Source organism: Paroedura picta, chromosome 16 (genome assembly GCF_049243985.1).
Source record: "Paroedura picta isolate Pp20150507F chromosome 16, Ppicta_v3.0, whole genome shotgun sequence".
NCBI lineage: Eukaryota > Metazoa > Chordata > Lepidosauria > Squamata > Gekkonidae > Paroedura > Paroedura picta.
This window is the reverse complement of record NC_135384.1, coordinates 22076994-22093580: the sequence shown is the minus strand read 5'-3', so window position 1 is coordinate 22093580 and position 16587 is coordinate 22076994. Positions and strand designations below refer to the sequence as shown.

Sequence of the window (16587 nt, the reverse complement as noted above, 5' to 3'; positions counted from 1 at the left end):
CACACCCTTCCAAGCCCATCGGAATCAACGGACTGAGAAGGAATTAAGCTCTGCTTAGCCTGGCGCTGTTAAACTGAATGTCCAGTAGCTCCCAGGATTCAAGGGGCATATTATGTGTCTGTATGTGTGAGCCATAGCAGCTAAACTGATACAAAATGAATGTAAGAACGGACTGCCCTCCCCATCTGTTTTATTTTAAAATGATGATGAATTTGCATCATGACCCCCTGGTCAATGTAGTCACTTTGGTAAAGATTTCAGTAAGGAGTTCCAACTACAGCATGTGCCTGTGCATAGAAATGGAGATCACACACCTCACTCTGATTTATGCCATGTATGTGGCACCCTTTACACAGCCTCAGTGCACCTCGGAGCCATGCAAGAAAGGAGAGGGTTTAACCATTTAACCTCCATTTCCCTATTCAAAGCCACCCTGCTGTTGGCACTTAAAACCACTGGCGTTTAAATCAAACGCTACTGGCATTTAAAAGGAGAAAACACCCTTCCTCTCTTGAAATGCTGACAACAGAGCAGATGGGAACCAGTTTCGAGGAGCGCAAAGTGGAAGTTGAGCCGTTAAACCCTTTTGACCTTCTGTGCAAAGCCCCAAGGCAAATTGAGGCTACAATCTGTATCTTGAAGACAGAGTGAAATATATGATCGGATTGAGCCCTAAGCCCCCCCCCCCCATTTACTGGGGAAGGCCATGGGGGCACACATAGTCCATACTAGCCAAAAAGGTCCGTAATGCCTGGAAGTGCATTCAAGTGGGAAGATCAGGACACGGAAGCAATGGAGTCCCAGTTTGGACACGTCCTTACAGAAGTGGGGGTCTGCTTCTAAGCAGGTTCCTTCCTTAGCTGGTTCCTTCTTCTTGGCCATCCCTAGCTCAGATCGCACCTCTTTAGCCTATGGACCTTCTCCTACCAGTGCTAAGTTTCTTGTTTGTGAGTTTTCCTGTTTTCCCTGAGCAGCACCGACACGCCCTGCATGACTGTGCCGGAGAGCAGTTCCCACCCACCCCTCAAAATCAAGGGAGTCTTCTTCTACGCAGCTGGGTTTGGGTTGTTCATGTTCCACACAAGTTGAGCCCTATGACAGGCAAAGTATTCAGACTAGGCAGGAGGCTGGGCCCCAGGCTAAAATGGCCATGCTTCCTTCTCCAGCAGCCTGAGTCCTCCTCCTTTTCAGGGCAGCATCAAAAGATTCTGATCTCCCATTGGATGGAGCAAGACTGACAAATGCCAGGGAGGTCCCCTGCCTGGCTTAAGCGCTTTGGCGGCAACAGAAGCCTTCCCCAGATCCCCCAAATGCTTCGGAGAATGTGCTTGAGAGAGAATGCGTTTAGGGAACTTGGAAGCAAAAAAAAAAGTTCTCAAAAGATGAATACAGAGCTGCATGGCCAGTCATCCACCCACCCGTCTTTGAATGGATATCCTAGCTGCATAGAGGACCCTCATCCCGAGATCAAAGGAAGGGAAGCTCCATAGATGAAGGCTTTGAGTGAGCAAGAGAGAGAAACCCAGCACAGACCCCAAGAACAAGGGAGGTATGCTGTCCGGAGGGTGACGTCGAGCTGCTGCTTCCACCACCAGGTCTTCTCAACATTTCTTCTTGAGGGCTTCTTGGAGACAGCTCCAGACTTCGAGAGCTGAATCCCAAGGGACGACTGCAGCCTGGTAGTGCCCAGGCTGGCTCTTCTCCATCTCTAGGATCAGCCGGTGCATTGGGTAGCCTTTTCTAGGGAACGCCACATCCGTGGACTTCATAGCCACAGACGGGCAGAAGTCATTGGCTCCATCGCCAACGTAGAAGACCTTCTCAAACCTGGCTCCCTCATGAGACCTCTCGGCCAGGTATTCTGTCAGGATCTTGCGCTTGCACATGTTAGCCGGACATCTTGGGCAGCTGTGTGAGTGGTACGGGCCTAGGGTGAAGTAGCCCCTTTTGTCAAAACTGGACGGGTTACTGAAGATTTTGCGGAAGAGGGAGTAGGCGCCGGTGGCCTTCAAGGCACATTGGATGCCAAACATGTTGGCGTCAGAGATCAGGATGATTTCAAAGTGCTCCTGCTGTTTGGAGAGGGACTGGAAGAGGTCGCGCATGCCCGGCGAGAGAGGGATGGTCTCATAAACAGCTTTGAAGTCGGCCATCTTCACACCTTGGTCGCCCATGTACTTCAGCACTCTCTGCATGTACTCGTTGTAGAAACCCTCACGGTAGGTTTGGCGGATTGTCTCTGGAAGCTGCTTCTCAGGAAGGGCCCGGACGACGGAGTCATCGCTGTTCTCGTTGATGATTGTCTCGTCAAAGTCAAAGATGAGGAGGTATTTGGAGGGCTGCGTGGCCACGGTACTCCCATCCTGCACCAATCACAGACACAAGACCCATTAGTGCTTTAGGATGCTTTTGGCTGATCCTGCATTGAGCAGGGAGTTGGACTAGATGGCCTGTATGGCCCCTTCCAACTCTATGATTCTATGCATTGAGCAGGGGGGTTGGACTAGATGGCCTGTATGGCCCCTTCCAACTCTATGATTCTATGATTCTAGTGGAAGCCACAGTGTCAAGGATCTTGCATTCACCAGTGCTTCCCCACCACCAGTGCAAGAGAAATAATGTGCTTTGCCTCAAGGGTGAGACCGGGGAGAAAAGATAGTTGGGCAATCTATAAAATGTATCGAAAATCAAAGTTACACAAAGGGGAAATCACATGGGGTGATACAGTAATCAAAAAAGGAAACCGTGTGGCTCAATAGTCATCTATATCATACCTCATAAAAAAGAGCCAGGTACTTCTGACAACATGTAGAATGCTCTAAAGCCAGAGAAGTAACCAGCACGTCCAGTGCGCCCATGGACTGATGATTGACAGGTGCCCTGCCTACTCCCTTTAAATGCCTTTCCAACTGGGGAGGCATTTAAACGGAGCCTTAGCAGCCATTTGGTGCTCTTAACAGTCCTCATCGGTGCAGGATTTCAGAAACAGGCCCTGCTCTGTCCAGGTCAGGCAGTGCTTTTCATGCTGCTGCCTTTGGCTGCCGGTTGCCCCTGAATGCCAGTGACTTGCCTTGTGCTTATGGAAAGACCAGTGGGAGACAAGCCTAACTATCTAAGCAGGGAGTCCATCTGGATCCACAGCGATGCAAGCAAATGACAGCATCTTTGGGCATCCTTCAAGCTTGGCTGGGACCTTAATCTGTTCCTCTTATATCGTCAGCTCTGACCGTAAGGAGCTTAGCTCCCAGGAAGGCTTTGCAGCCTTCTTAAGCCTGGTCACGCTCTTTTGGGAACAGGTCCATTACCGGCTTGAAACGTCCATGGCAGCATCCCAAAAGGGCAAGGATGGGAGGCAGGAGAATTTCAGAACACAAGGCAGATTTGGGAAGGGAAAAGGTGACTATAATGTCACATGGATTTTTTGTTTTAAATCCCAAACCATTCTCTGCATAAGAAGCCTGGTTGGAATTGGACTTCCTAAGATCTTCAGCTGTCAGCTAAAGGCAAAAAAGGTAATAGTCCTCATTATAACAGAGTCAACTGCAACTAAGGTTATTAGTTCTGGGCTGGGAAACACCTGGACATTTTTTTTGGGGGGGGGCATTAGAACAAGGCAGGGTGTGGGGTGGGGAGAGACTTCAACTGGGTCCAGGGCCAGAGTCCATATTCCAAAGCGGCCATTTTCTCTAGGCGAACCAATGTCTGCCGCCTGGAGATCAGATGTAATCCCAGGAGATCTCCAGCCACCTCCTGGAGGATGGCAACCCTATTTGTCCGGAGGAAAACCTGCTCAGTTTTGGAGAGGCACAGTTTCTGAGCCACACCAGCCTGCCTCCGCACCTCTGAACTACTTTTGTACCCGTTTCACCTTGGGATGTGAACTTATATACATTCCAAACTGAGAAATGTCGGCCAATGACAAGAGTGAGAGCGAGAGGGAGGCGGGGCCAAAATAGGATGTGTGGCAGAGGGAAAGGAACCGAGGAAGCCAGTGTGGCACTGAGGCTGCTGGGGCTTTAACTGAGGAAGAAGAACATATGAGCCCCTGTGGACCACAGAGAGGGTGGCCGGAGCGTCTGCCTTGCAGCAAGAAGTGTGCTCACCTTGAGGAGGCACCGCAGCCCGACACCTTCGAAGCACCTTTTCATCCTCAATCAAGACTTTAGTGGGCACCACGGTACACTGGCCCGTGAGCGACACTCTCTCTGCATCAAGGCCTCTTGGCTGCCAAACAAACCACAAGTCGTCATTTTTTGGGTGGGTGTGGACAAAGCTCTAACCGCTACCCTACACTGTCTCTCTGCAGTCAGAGGCAGGCCATAAAAATCCCAAGGGCTGCATTCAGTAGGAGCTGGAAGACTAAGTCACGCAGTCTGAAATCAAACTCCGCAGCAAGAATGGGATAAACCCACATGCGTGAACTGGGGATTTGAACTTGGTATCTGAGCAAATACTCAAGTGTCAAATAGAAAACCTCTTCCTATGTTCTACTGACCTCTGCTGGTCAGAAAGAGAAATTCTGCTGCATGAGATTGATGGGTGAAGAAAAATGGTAAGCAAACACGGATGCATTTATACCCAATACTTCTTCGACCCTGACCTAATCCAGGCTAGCCTGATCTGGCCAGATCTCAGGCTCCAAGCAGGGCCATCCCTTGGATAGCATTCGGAAGGGAGACCCGCAAGGAATACCACAGCTGTGACATGGAGGCAACACTAAATTTTCTCGCCCACGAAGTCTCCGAACGGCTTTCCCCATCATTCTCCCCTCTTCCACTTCATCCTCACAACAACTGCGCAAGCACTTAAGCATTCATTAATTGCCTTATGTAAAAGCAAACCACTTATGTAAGAGAAAACCAATTTGGAAAGAATGGCCAAAGAGCTCTGAGAAGGAGGCAGAGTGGAGGGATGGAGAGCAGCCAGTCAGTGCTGGGCATGGCTGGTTTCCACTGCAAACTGGGAGAAATTGACTGCACAGGAATGCTTGGAAACAGACACAGTGTCTGTGCTTTCACAGCATCTTGGTGACTCAAATAATGCGCGGATGTGCACACTCAGAAGGGTGACCGCCCAGCTTTTTAGCACCTCCAGAGAAAGGAATCTACCCACAGCCCAGGTGATTCTAGACAAACTGTGGCCCTCCAGATGTCCATGGACTACAATTCCCATGAGCCCCCGCCAGCATTTCCCCTCTCAACCGCCTCTTCTCCAGGCTGAACACTCCCAAGCCCCCCAGCCTGTCCTCGCCGGGGAGAGGATTCAAGTTCAGAGGCACCAGGGAGACCATTAAGTTTTGGAGAGGCAATGTTCCCTCTGTCAGTTTCCTTCTGTTTCTGTAGGTATATTTGGTAAGGAACCCCCTACTGAGGGAAGAAGAGATTGGCTTTGGTGCCTGGAAGGACCAGCTCAGGAGGGATAAACCGAACTGGATTTTAGAAACACCCACAGCCGTGCTGTCAGGTGGATCCAAGCACCTTACAAAGAGCCTCCCTCCACTTCGAGGGGCTCTCCTTCCACTTACACGGGAGAAAGGCTTCACACATTAGCCAAAAGCAAAAGCAGGCTGTCAGGATGCAAACACCCTTTGCTCAACGGAGTGGCTGGCTAGGGACAGGGTCCGCCCCCCTCCATCCTGGAGCTCAAGCTTGGTGACATTTGTGCATCTCATCCCTTTGCAGGGACACCAAATCCAACTGGGTTAAGGCTGGAATGATGAAGGCACACTACGATGGCCACTAGATTCAAACCCATCCTGGAGGAAGTGGGGCAATCCAGGCATCCCCAAAACTGCAGCGGGGGGAGGCGGAAGGTCTGAGCCTGCTGGTGTCTCATCTACCTTCCCTCCCTCCCTCCAAGGTGAGGGGGGGACGACTATTGACTTATGATTATTATTTAGCACATGGCACGTGTGCGATGTAGCCGGGAGACCCTAAGATAGTCGGGATACCAGGCAAGAGGCGGTTTGCCATGGCCTGCCCCAGCGTCACAACCCTGGCGTTCTTCGTAGCGTCACAACCCTGGCGTTCTTCGTAGCGTCACAACCCTGGCGTTCCTCGTAGCATCACAACCCTGGCGTTCTTCATAGCGTCACAACCCTGGCGTTCTTCGTAGCGTCACAACCCTGGCGTTCTTCATAGCATCACAACCCTGGCATTCACCCTTCCAAGTGGTCGCCAGGGCCAGCCCTGCTGAGCTCCCTAGAGCCAGGCCGGGTGGAGAAACTATTGTTGGCTGCACACGCAGAGCTGCGGCTGAGCAAGAGCTCCTTTGCTGCAGCAGATGGCAAAGCGCTAATGTTTTCCGTTTCACAGGATGTTCTCTGTCTTGGGCTGCTCCCCCCTCCCCCTCGCAAGCGGTGTGGGATGTGTGAGCAGGGCCACGTCCCACCAATTCAATACAGCAATACAGCGAGACGTGGCACTGGTTCTTCTTCTTTTCTAGTAGTGTACTTTGGGGGACTACAGATTTTTAGCATTGGCTGCCCCGTAGCCAGCCAGAGTGTGCATGCATGACCTTCCTATGCCACAAAACCAGGATTCAAAGAAGGGATTAATTATTCTCCATGCGCCCCTATGCGCTGGCAGAGGAGGAGGGGCAGACGGAGGGGTCTGGATTCTGACTCCAGCCATGCTCTGCCACAAACCGAGGGAACAGACTTGGCCAAGTCAGCTATTTATTTTAGCCTCCAGCTGCTTTTGGCACCCTCAGGAGGATGGCTCAGGGCTGTACATTCACACCGGCTGCCTCCGTACGGCCAGAAATGACTCGGCCTAATCGCTCCGGCCTACCTACCTCACAAGCGGGCTGTTGTGAGGAGAAAGTAGGGGGAGAGTCACTTGGCATCCTGATCAGGGAGGAGCCTGGGGTGTCAAAATAAAATAAACAAGTGCAGAAGTCCCCATTCACTAACAGAAGTATAGCGCATCCCTTCCCGTCAAGGAGATTAAATGGTGGGCTAAGATCCTTGAAAGGCCATCACCTACTATAGAATTAAGCCCACTATTTAAGATCTTCCTCCCAAATCTTGCTCTTCCCAAGGATACCGGCCTCCAAGCGGGCCCTGGGGATCCCATAGAATTACAGCTCCTCTCCAGTCATTTATTTTGTGGTTTTTAGGCAGCCCCTCTCGGAAAAGGTCTCCGAGGGGCTAACTCCATAATCACTCTGTCTAATGATCATTCTCTTGCGAGCCAAGGGACATTGTTGGTGGTGTTCTACTGACCAGCCTGGCTCGGGATGGGCACATGCAGCCCAAGTGCGGAACCTGGCAAGGCCCGTGCAGATGGCAGAAGGGTTTCCCTTGACCTCAACCAAGATGGCAGAAGGGTTTCAAAAGCACCTGGGTCAAGTTGAGGCCAAAACCAAAAAAGGAACACAACCCATAGGTGGTCTAGAGAGGTAGTCAACCTGTGGTCCTCCAGATGTTCATGGACTACAATTTCCATGAGCCCCTGCCAGCAAGTGCTGGCAAGGGCTCATGGGAATTGTAGTCCATGGACATCTGGAGGACCACAGGTTGACTACCGTTTCCTGGCAGTAATGGCTGTGTTTTTTTTTGGGGGGGGGTGAACTTTGTGACACCATACCTCGTTGCCATCCTCAAATCTCCAACCTGGAACTCCCCACTGGTGCCCAGCTGTAGAGGCTACCCCCTGCCAGGTCCTCATTGTTCCCACTGTGAAGGGGCTGCTTAAACCTTCCCAGATCTGATACCCACTCACCACAAGCATGTGCCCTCTGAGTCACATGGCAGGAAGAAGGGGAATCAGAGCTCAGGCCATGCACAGGAGCACAGCAATTAAGCCTAGAATACCATCGCATCTCTGGCACACCACCAAGGCTCCGCTCTTAATGGGACTGATTAGGGTGTGGGGCCGCCACCCCCAACAATTAAACCAAAATTATATGGCCAGGGAACCGATGTTCTCCTGCTCTCACAGGCTTTGGGAACATGCCAATTTGTGGCTCAGGCTGAACAAGCACATGCAAGTCGGCCCTTTGAGCTATTCCATTTCCTGGAAATTATTAGATCCCTGGCCTGATAGCAGGCCTCAATTTGGTTTAACTGCATCCGGGATGTGCACTCAGCCCTGCTTCCTCCTTCCAATTTTGTAACACCTAAGAGGTCGACTCACAAATCACGAGGCATTTTGTGGAAAGGCTCGAGGAAATGGAATTTTGAAGTACCAGAGTTTGGCATTGCAGAGCTGAGAAACAGACAAACTTAGTGGGAGTGCTTTGAGAGCCAGTGTGGTATAGTGGTTGAAGAAAAGCAGCCTCTAATTTGGAGCGCTGGGTTTGATTCCCCACTCCTCCACATGCAGCCAGCTGTTTTTGCAGAACAGTTCTCTCAGAGCTCTCTCAGTCCCACCTACCTCACAGCATGTCTGTTGTGGAGAGAGGAAGGGAAAAGTCTTTGTAAGCTGCTTTGGAACTTCTTCAGGTAGTGAAAAGCAGGGTATAAAAACCAGCTCTTCTTCTTCTGTCCCCACTTGGTGGATTTCCTGATGGCACCTGGGTTTGGACCACTGTGTGGAGTGTTGGACTGGATGGGCCATTGGCCTGATCTTCTCTTATGTTCTTAAGTAACGTAGCATTGGGTTTCGGAAGTCAAAGAATCATAGAGTTGGAAGGGACCTCGTGGGTCATCTAGTCCAACCCCCTGCACCCTAGGGTTTGGCTTAAAGCAAAAATATCTGAACCCTCATTTATAACTGCACCTTTCTCTCCAGTGGGGACTCAAAGTGTCTCCCTTGTCTCCATTTTATCCACACGACAACCCTGAAAGGCAGGTTAGGCTGAGCTTGAATGACTGGCCCAAGGTCATAGAATCAAAGAGCTGGGAGAGAGTTCCACGGTCATCTAGTCCAACCCCCTGCAGAATGCTGGAAACTCACAACTACCTGCTCACCCACAATGACCTCAATTCCAAGCCCAGATGATGCCCCCCCACCCAGAATCCCTGGCCAGTCTGGCCTGGAAGAGATTTGTTTCCCAATCCCAAAGTGGTGATCAGCATTTCCCTGGGCATGCAGAAAAGGGCCACAAGAGCCAAGCACTGTCCCTTCTGCCCAGCCACTCACAATCTGCCTAAGTCCACAGAATCAGCATTTCTGCTGAATGGCTCTCTAGCCCCTGCTTAAAAACTTCCCAAGATGGAGAACCCACCTCCTCCTGAGGAATCCTATTCCACCAAGGAACTGCTCAGGTCAACCAGCAAGCTTCCATGGTCAAGTGGGGATCTGAACCTGAATCTCCCAGATTTCTGCCTGACTCTAGCTGCTACAGCATGCCAGATCTCTATACACAGAAGCTGGTGTAAAAAGAACTGAATGCGCAAATCAGTTCACCCAGATTGGGTGTAAGATCGTTCCAGCCAACAACAGCTGTTACTGGCAAATGTGCTGTTGGATTCCTGTGTGAGTTGGCTACAACAGACTAACACCTCTGGAATTACTTGAAATATATGTCTCCCCCTATTTCCCCTTCCAAGAAACTGGGTTCTGGGTGGCTTGCAAATACACATGCACAAAAAACATCAACCAGCCACGATATGACAACAGTAAAACCGCAAGAACATGAGAACTGAATCAGACCAATGGCCCATCTAGTCTCTCAGTGGCCAACCAGTTCCTCTGGCAGACCAACAGCAGGGCTCAGAGCCTTCCCCTGACTCTGGAATTCCGAGGACTAGTGCCTCTCTATGTGGAGGTTCCACTCAGTCTCCATGGCTGAATCTATTTGAATCTCCTTTTTAAAGCTGCTCATTGCTACACCTTCTGGCAGCCAGTTCCAAATCTGGATCACCGGGGTAAAAAAGTATTTCCTTTTGTCTGTCTTGTATCTACCGCTCATCAGTTTCACTGGATGCCCTTAAGGTCTAGTATTTTGGGAGAGGGAGAAAAAAATTACCTTTGTCAACTCTCTCCACGCCATGCATAATTTTATCAACCTCTATCCTTGCCTCCCCCCCCATCTATGCTTAAAGGGACTCTAGTAAAAGCTTGAGCAAGCAGAATAGAATGGTCACTTCTGCTAAACCTCTGCAAAGGACGCCCCTTCCCCCCTCGGATGTCCTTATGAACTATAATAGCGGGAGGTCTTCAGGCCCCGCCTGGAGGTTGGCAGCCTTATCTCAGACTAGCCTGAGATTTGGAAATATCGCTTGCCTCTGGTTTTGGATTTAAACTGTATTTTGGGTCCCCATTGCGAGACGCAACACAGAGACACAACACTCCTTCCCATCAAGCAGAGGACAATTTGAGGAAGGAAGTGGGAGGGGGAGGGCCTAACATGGCGTGAGCCAATTTGGTCAGCCTTTAAGGTGCGGATTGTCTCCTGCTCTTTTCTACTGGGCCAGTTCCAACAGAATTCCTTCGGTGTCGCCCTCTAAACCAGGGGTGGGGAAACTGTGTCCCTCCAGATGTCCATGGACTACAATTCCCATGAGCCCATGATGTGGGCATTCGCTGGCAGGGGCTCATGGGAATTGTAGTCCATGGACATCTGGAGGGACACAGTTTCCCCACCCCAGCTCTAAACACCTGATTTCGCAACTGCCTTCCCGTCAAGCAGAAGCAGTTCCCCCTTTTCAACTCCGAAGGCAGGCTGGAGTCAAAACACCAGCAGGCTGTCAGATTTCCCTGTGTCCTCGCTTAACCTCCCCCGAACCACTCCTTTTGCTGGCAGGCTCAACATTGCTCCTGCTCCGACCGCCCTCCCCCACTGAGTCATGCGCATCTTTGTCAGTCGGCACATCCAAACACCAGCAGGGGCGGGAAAACTGCAGCAGCAAACACTTTGAAAAACAAATTCAAAAGGGAGAAGCCCAAGGATGAAATGGTGGCTCTCTGAAAAGGCTGGGCAAAGGAAGCGCCAGGGGAGAAGGATTTTCAAGCGGGTGTGCCATTCCTCTGCACAGATCTCAGAATTCCTTGGGGGGCTCCTAACTAAATAATCTTTCTAACAAGGCAATTGCAAATCTCCCCCCCCCCGCCCCGCCCAAACCTTCCAGACATATCTTTATTTAATGGGATACGAAACCTTCATCACGTGACTTCTTCTATTGACACAATACTTGTAGTTATGGAGTGATAGGTGATAGGCGTAGGCCCCCCGTGGGGGTGGAGGAAACAGGCTTATGGAGGGGAGGGAGGGAGGGAGGGAGGGAGGGAGGGAGGGAGAGAGAGAGAGAGAGAGAGAGAGAGAGAGAGAGAGAGAGAGAGATATTTTGGATTTAATGCTCTGTGTTTCAGGGGGAGCGGTGAATGGTTTTAAATTGTCATTTTGTAATGTATTATTTTAATTTATTAGCCACTTTGGGGGGTCTTGTCAGGGCAGAAAGGCAGGATGTAATTACCCTAACACTTGGAACTAGACCTAGACAGACCTTTTTATATTTTGCAGACATCTGGGGCAGGGTGGATCGGCTGGAACTGGGCAGGGAGGAAAGATTCGGATATCAGCCTTACAGGATCCCCCAAGTTTAGTGCTTGATTTTCCCACCTTGGGGATAAATGAAGTCATCGTGTTATGCAGAAGTAGGGATAAGGGTGCAATTCAGAAATGCTCTTAAAGGAGGAGCTAAATCTTTTCTCGTCATGGAGCCTCAAACATCTGTCTCTCTCCTCTGTATCTTTTCCTTCCTATGCATAGAATCTATACTGGGTCCTGTTTTACCTGGCCAGTGTTTTTACAGAAATAAATTTGCATCTGGCTGAACCCACATCAGGCTGTAACAGGAGAGAGGGTTGCATGAATGAATATTAATCCAGTTTTTAAAATCCTTGCATGCAGAAAAGCAGCAGTTCAGGGAGAAGGCTGTTAGAATTCTCCCTGTTTATTTTCTATTTGTTTGTGTGGAGCATTTGAGCTTCCTACCTGAAGCCTGAAGGGGCATGGCCCAGATGCAGGGTTTGTTATACCCTTGAGTAAGGCTAAGCCTAGAGCAGGCTCAAGTTGGCAAAATGCCCTATAAACTCTTCTAAGACAGCCGTTTGCCACAGGATGGTTTCCAGTCCCTAGCTCATTCATCCTTCCAACAGCTCTGCAAGACAGAACAGGAAGCTCTTTATTTATTCCTTGCTTTTCTGCCCAATGGCAACCCAAAATAGCTCATGATCATCTCTGGTTTTATCCTCACGCCGACCTTGTGAGGTACATTAGGATGAGAAAAGTCCCAGTGCGTTTCCACGGCGGAGCAGGGACTCGAACGTGGGTCGCCCAGGTACTAGTCTGACACTCTGACCATTCTACCACACTACTCTGGGGCCCTGTGGCAGAAGCCCAGAACTACACAACGGCCACGGGATCAAGTTGGGGACAGGGAATCGTTTTTAATGTCCGTGGTGGGTTTCGGGGAGTTTTAATCCAATGCTTTCAAATCCAGAGGGTGTTTTTCTTTAAAACGCATTTAGGGAGGTGTTTCCAGGTTAGTTTCTGCTACAGATTGCTCTTTGGGAAAGCTGGCATAGAGCTTGAAATGCTTCCTTCCAACAATCTGCACATGACTGGCTCAATGCCGGATGATCTGTGGAGTCCCCAAGATCGGAAACACACAACCAAATACCTGAGCCAGAATAAAAAAACATAAGGAAGAATAAACAGGCCAGAAGGAAATTAAAATAGGATGAACTAAAACTCTGTACAGAGAAGCCTGTGTTTACATTGGCAGATCTTTTCGTTCAGAAGAAAAACAAGCTTGCTTATTGGGAGAGAAACTCGCCGATGCTATATTTGAAGGTGCCTAAGCCACTACTGCAAACACGGCATTCAATGAGTCTCTCTTCTGCTACGACCCATCCGAGAGAATCCAAGTGTCTCACCTTGGTTTGGCATTTTGCTACCTGGACAGAGGCGACAGGGAAGGCCAAGGGCAACCGCGTGAGGCACTAGAGGAGAAACTATTGATTAAGTTGAGCTGGGATACCAGGGAGATGAGTCGAAGACCAGAACTATTTGGGAGGCAGGAGTGTGGGGGGGGGGGGACCCAATGATTAGCCCTGTGTGGGTGCAGAGATGTGGGTGGAAATATGTTTGGAGCCATGGCAACAAGCCAAACTGAGTTATTTGGGGCAGTGAAGAAACCAGGGCTTTCAGCTTCTGTTGAGTAACAGCCGACATCTCTTGAAAAGAGCAACGTACAATTGGGGACAACATGCTATGACCTCACCCTGCCCTTCAGTTAACAACTTCACCACCCTGGCAACAAACCCAACTCACAAGTCCAAAGGATGGCTGTCTGCCATGGCTGGGTGTATTTGCACAGACGTACGACACAGGCACAGGATATGGCAACCCATAGTTTGAGAATTTCAGCTTTCAGTACTTTGGAGTCCCAAGTTTTTGCTACCCTGCCGAACTCTGCACTATGCCAAAGACAGGAGCAATGTAAATACAAATCATTAAGTACGTTGAATTAGTTTGTATTATGCATGAGCATCAGAGTACACCATGCTCTTGAGCACAGATTCGTGCTCCTGGCAGGACATAAAATCTGCTCGTCACAGAGCCTACACTCCCCATGCAGCCTTTGGGATTCCACATTCTTCCCTTTTTTTTCCTCCAGCACTCTCTATGTCAGGGGTAGTCAAACTGCGGCCCTCCAGATGTCCGTGGACTACAATTCCCAGGAGCCCCTGCCAGCGAATGCTGGCAGGGGCTTCTGGGAATTGTAGTCCACGGACATCTGGAGGGCCGCAGTTTGACTACCCCTGCTCTATGTCATCTCCTGTTTGGGGCATGACAAAGTAGTCCTGATGCTCCTGTATTTCAGAAGAGAACCATAAACCGAGGGGCTAAGATCGGCAGGATTATATTTAAATAGCATCAGACCTGGAAGGGCATTGTGTTCCAAAGATCGGCTCAGCGCATTGGCTTTGTTACATATCAGAGGAAGTAAAAGCTTCTGCTGGAATAACTCTGGCCCATCTTTAATGTTCCCAGCTTTGTTCTTTCTTTGAAAAAGAAACAGTGACACATAAAACCCCTTAGAAGACAAAGCCACGGGAGACGTCAGATAGGTAAGTCAAAAAGTGCAGAACGAGGGTCAGAGTATTGGGCTAGGATCTGGGAGACCCAGGTTCGAATCTCCACTCTGCCATGGAAGCTCACTAAGTAATCCTGGGCCCCTCTCAGGCTAACCTTGCACCACAGGGAGGTTGGAAGAGGTAAGAATGATGTAAGCCACCGTGGGTCACCATTAGGGAGAAAAGCAGAGTATAAGTATTGAAATAACCCAGCTGCTGCTAGCAACTTGTTTCCAAGCATGGCCACAATGGCCCAGTCTCGGTGTCCAAATAAATAAATGAATGAATGGGGGGGGGGGTTGTACTGGCCCTCAGACCTTCAGTTCAGTTCATTCTTTTTATAGCCTTCTCTAAATCCAGCTGCTTCTTGGATCCCTTCAATCCAGTTGTTAAGCCTCCCAATTCAGCATCTGGCAGCATCTGGTGCTGAGGAACCAACTCGCTGGGGCTTCTTCCCCAGAGATAACCTCCAGGCTGCTTGCTGCCTGCATCAGTCTCTCCTCTCCGGCTCCAATTCTGCCACGGCCAACAGATCCTGCTGCCCCTGGGATGCCCGACACACCTGGATTCCCAAATGCCCAAAGATGCTTATGAAGCGATGTGGGGAAGGCATGCCCCCCCCACTCCCTCTTTCTTCTACCATGGTGGGAACCTTGTGTGTCATTCTTGGGGTCCCATCCTGTTTGGGAGCCCCCGGCAGCTATGCTACCAGAGAAAAGGGTGGGGGATGCCCGCCTCTCTCTTGCACCTTCCCCAAGACAACTGCCCAAGCCCCCAGACAAGACCTACAGAAGTAACTCCTGCACTAAGGAAATCGTCGTGGGCAAGGGAGAGGGGTGCGATTTGTATGAGCCCCCGGACTAGAGCCAAGAGGGGGGGGGGCTGAGAATCCTCATCCCAGGGCCAATCGGGGAGGCATCCCTGTGCAGCACTCCCCCGGCCATGTCCTGCCCGTTCTGGGCACAGATGCCCTCCGCCGCCCAAGGGCAGCCTGCAGGAGTGTGGCTAGGACCCCTCTGTCCATTGCTCTCCCCCTTCCCCTCCGGCGTGGCCGGGGGGCTTGCATGTCCTTTTTGTGCCCCTTTATTACAGCGGCCAGATGGAGACCCCCCTAAGGGCTAGGACTCCTCTTCCCCATCCCCACAACGGCCCCAAGAATCCCCCCTCCCAACTTCTCTGCCGGATCGCACCATCCTCCACCCGCCCAAGCGCCGGGATGCGACCCCTTCTTCATAGCCTCCCCCCTGCGCTGTCCCCGTTGCCCTTGGGCCAGCCCCGCGCTCTCCGTCGCGCCCCCCCCCCTCTTCCCCGCAAGCGCGGCAGACTCACGTGCGTTCTTGGATCGGACGCCGGCTTAGAAGCAGGGGCGGGGGGGGGGGAGGAGGGGGAAGAAAATCCCTAGTTTCGGTTCAGACTTGAACTTTGCTCACTGCATGGTTCTTCTTGGGCTTCAGGCGGGGGGGGGGGGCGGGGAGGAGAAGGGAAGCGGCTCTCCCTCCCAGTCCCAACTCTCGCAGCAGCGGCGGGACCCGGAGGGAGATCCCCCCCTTATGTACAGGAAGGCCTGGGGGGGCGCGGCCGGAGACGACCCGGGCCTTCCCTCGCGTCTGCCCCCTGCACATCCCCCCCCTCCCCTCCCCCCCCACCGATCTCGGAAAAGAGACGGAAACTAAGCCCGGCGCTTTTGCTACAGTGGACAACCGCAGTCCCCCCGCGTCACAAACGAAGCAGCCAATGGGAAGGGCCGCCGAGCCCAGATCAAAAAGGGAGAGACCGCAACGGAGCGAGAGCCGGCACTTAGGAGCGGCGCGCGCCCTCCTCCCCCCTTCCCCGGGGCATTCCAGGACAGGCGAGGCGGCAGGCGGACCCCCAAGTCTGCGCCCCGCCCGGCCGGCCGGACTGGCTGACCGGGCGCCGCGGAAGCGCTGCCGTGCCCTTGGGACCCACCTGTGCCATGGCTTCTGCGAGAGAGCCGCTGCGGACGGAGCGCTGCCTGAGTCACCTGCCCGTGGGTCCCGCAGCAGCAGCGGCGGCAGCAGCAGCAGCAGCAGGAGGGCCCCGGACGAGGAAGAACTTCTGACGCACCCGCGTGGCTCGCAAGGGGCCAGAGGGCCGGGCCCGGGAGGGAGCGAGGGAGGGAGATCCCGTCGATAAGGCCGCCGAGAATGACGCCTCGGCCAGGGCCTCGAGCCGCAGCCAAAGCCCTCTCACGCGCCAGGAATGCCAGGGGGAAGCGCAGGGCAACCCTCGCAGGGCGCTCCGCATGGGGAAGGGTGGTTCTTTCCAAGCAAGCCTTTATTAGGTCCTGCATGGCTGCCAAGGTGCACTTTGAAAGCCGGGGGTGGAAGAACCCCAAGTCAGGGATCCTCAACCTGGGGCCCTCCAGATGTTCGTGGACTAAAATTCCCATGAGCCCCTGCCAGCTTTAGCTCATGGGAATTGTAGTCCATGAACATCTGGAGGACCCCAGGTTGAGGATCCCTGCCCCAAGTGATCTTGGTTCCTGGTTTAGCCTCTCCTCCCTTGTAAGGTGGTCATGAGGATACCATGTAAGGAA

General features: G+C 51.8%; 1 protein-coding gene across 3 annotated transcripts; it reads right to left on the bottom strand.

Moving 5' to 3' along the window:
• Nucleotides 1–173: 173 nt before the first annotated feature.
• PHOSPHO1 (phosphoethanolamine/phosphocholine phosphatase 1) lies at nucleotides 174–16119 on the bottom strand. 3 transcript variants are annotated; one of them, XM_077313858.1, is made up of 3 exons: nucleotides 15360–15704; nucleotides 4104–4224; nucleotides 174–2363 (listed from the first exon to the last, which is right to left on the bottom strand). In XM_077313858.1, exons 2-3 carry the CDS (start codon nucleotides 4146–4148, stop codon nucleotides 1602–1604), a joined length of 807 nt encoding a protein of 268 aa, XP_077169973.1. In that variant the 5' UTR covers nucleotides 4149–4224; nucleotides 15360–15704; the 3' UTR covers nucleotides 174–1601. The 3 variants fall into 3 exon arrangements, with proteins under 3 accessions (XP_077169973.1, XP_077169974.1, XP_077169975.1); XM_077313859.1 differs by lacking the exon at nucleotides 15360–15704 and adding an exon at nucleotides 14340–14361; XM_077313860.1 differs by lacking the exons at nucleotides 4104–4224; nucleotides 15360–15704 and adding an exon at nucleotides 15978–16119.
• Nucleotides 16120–16587: the final 468 nt, after the last annotated feature.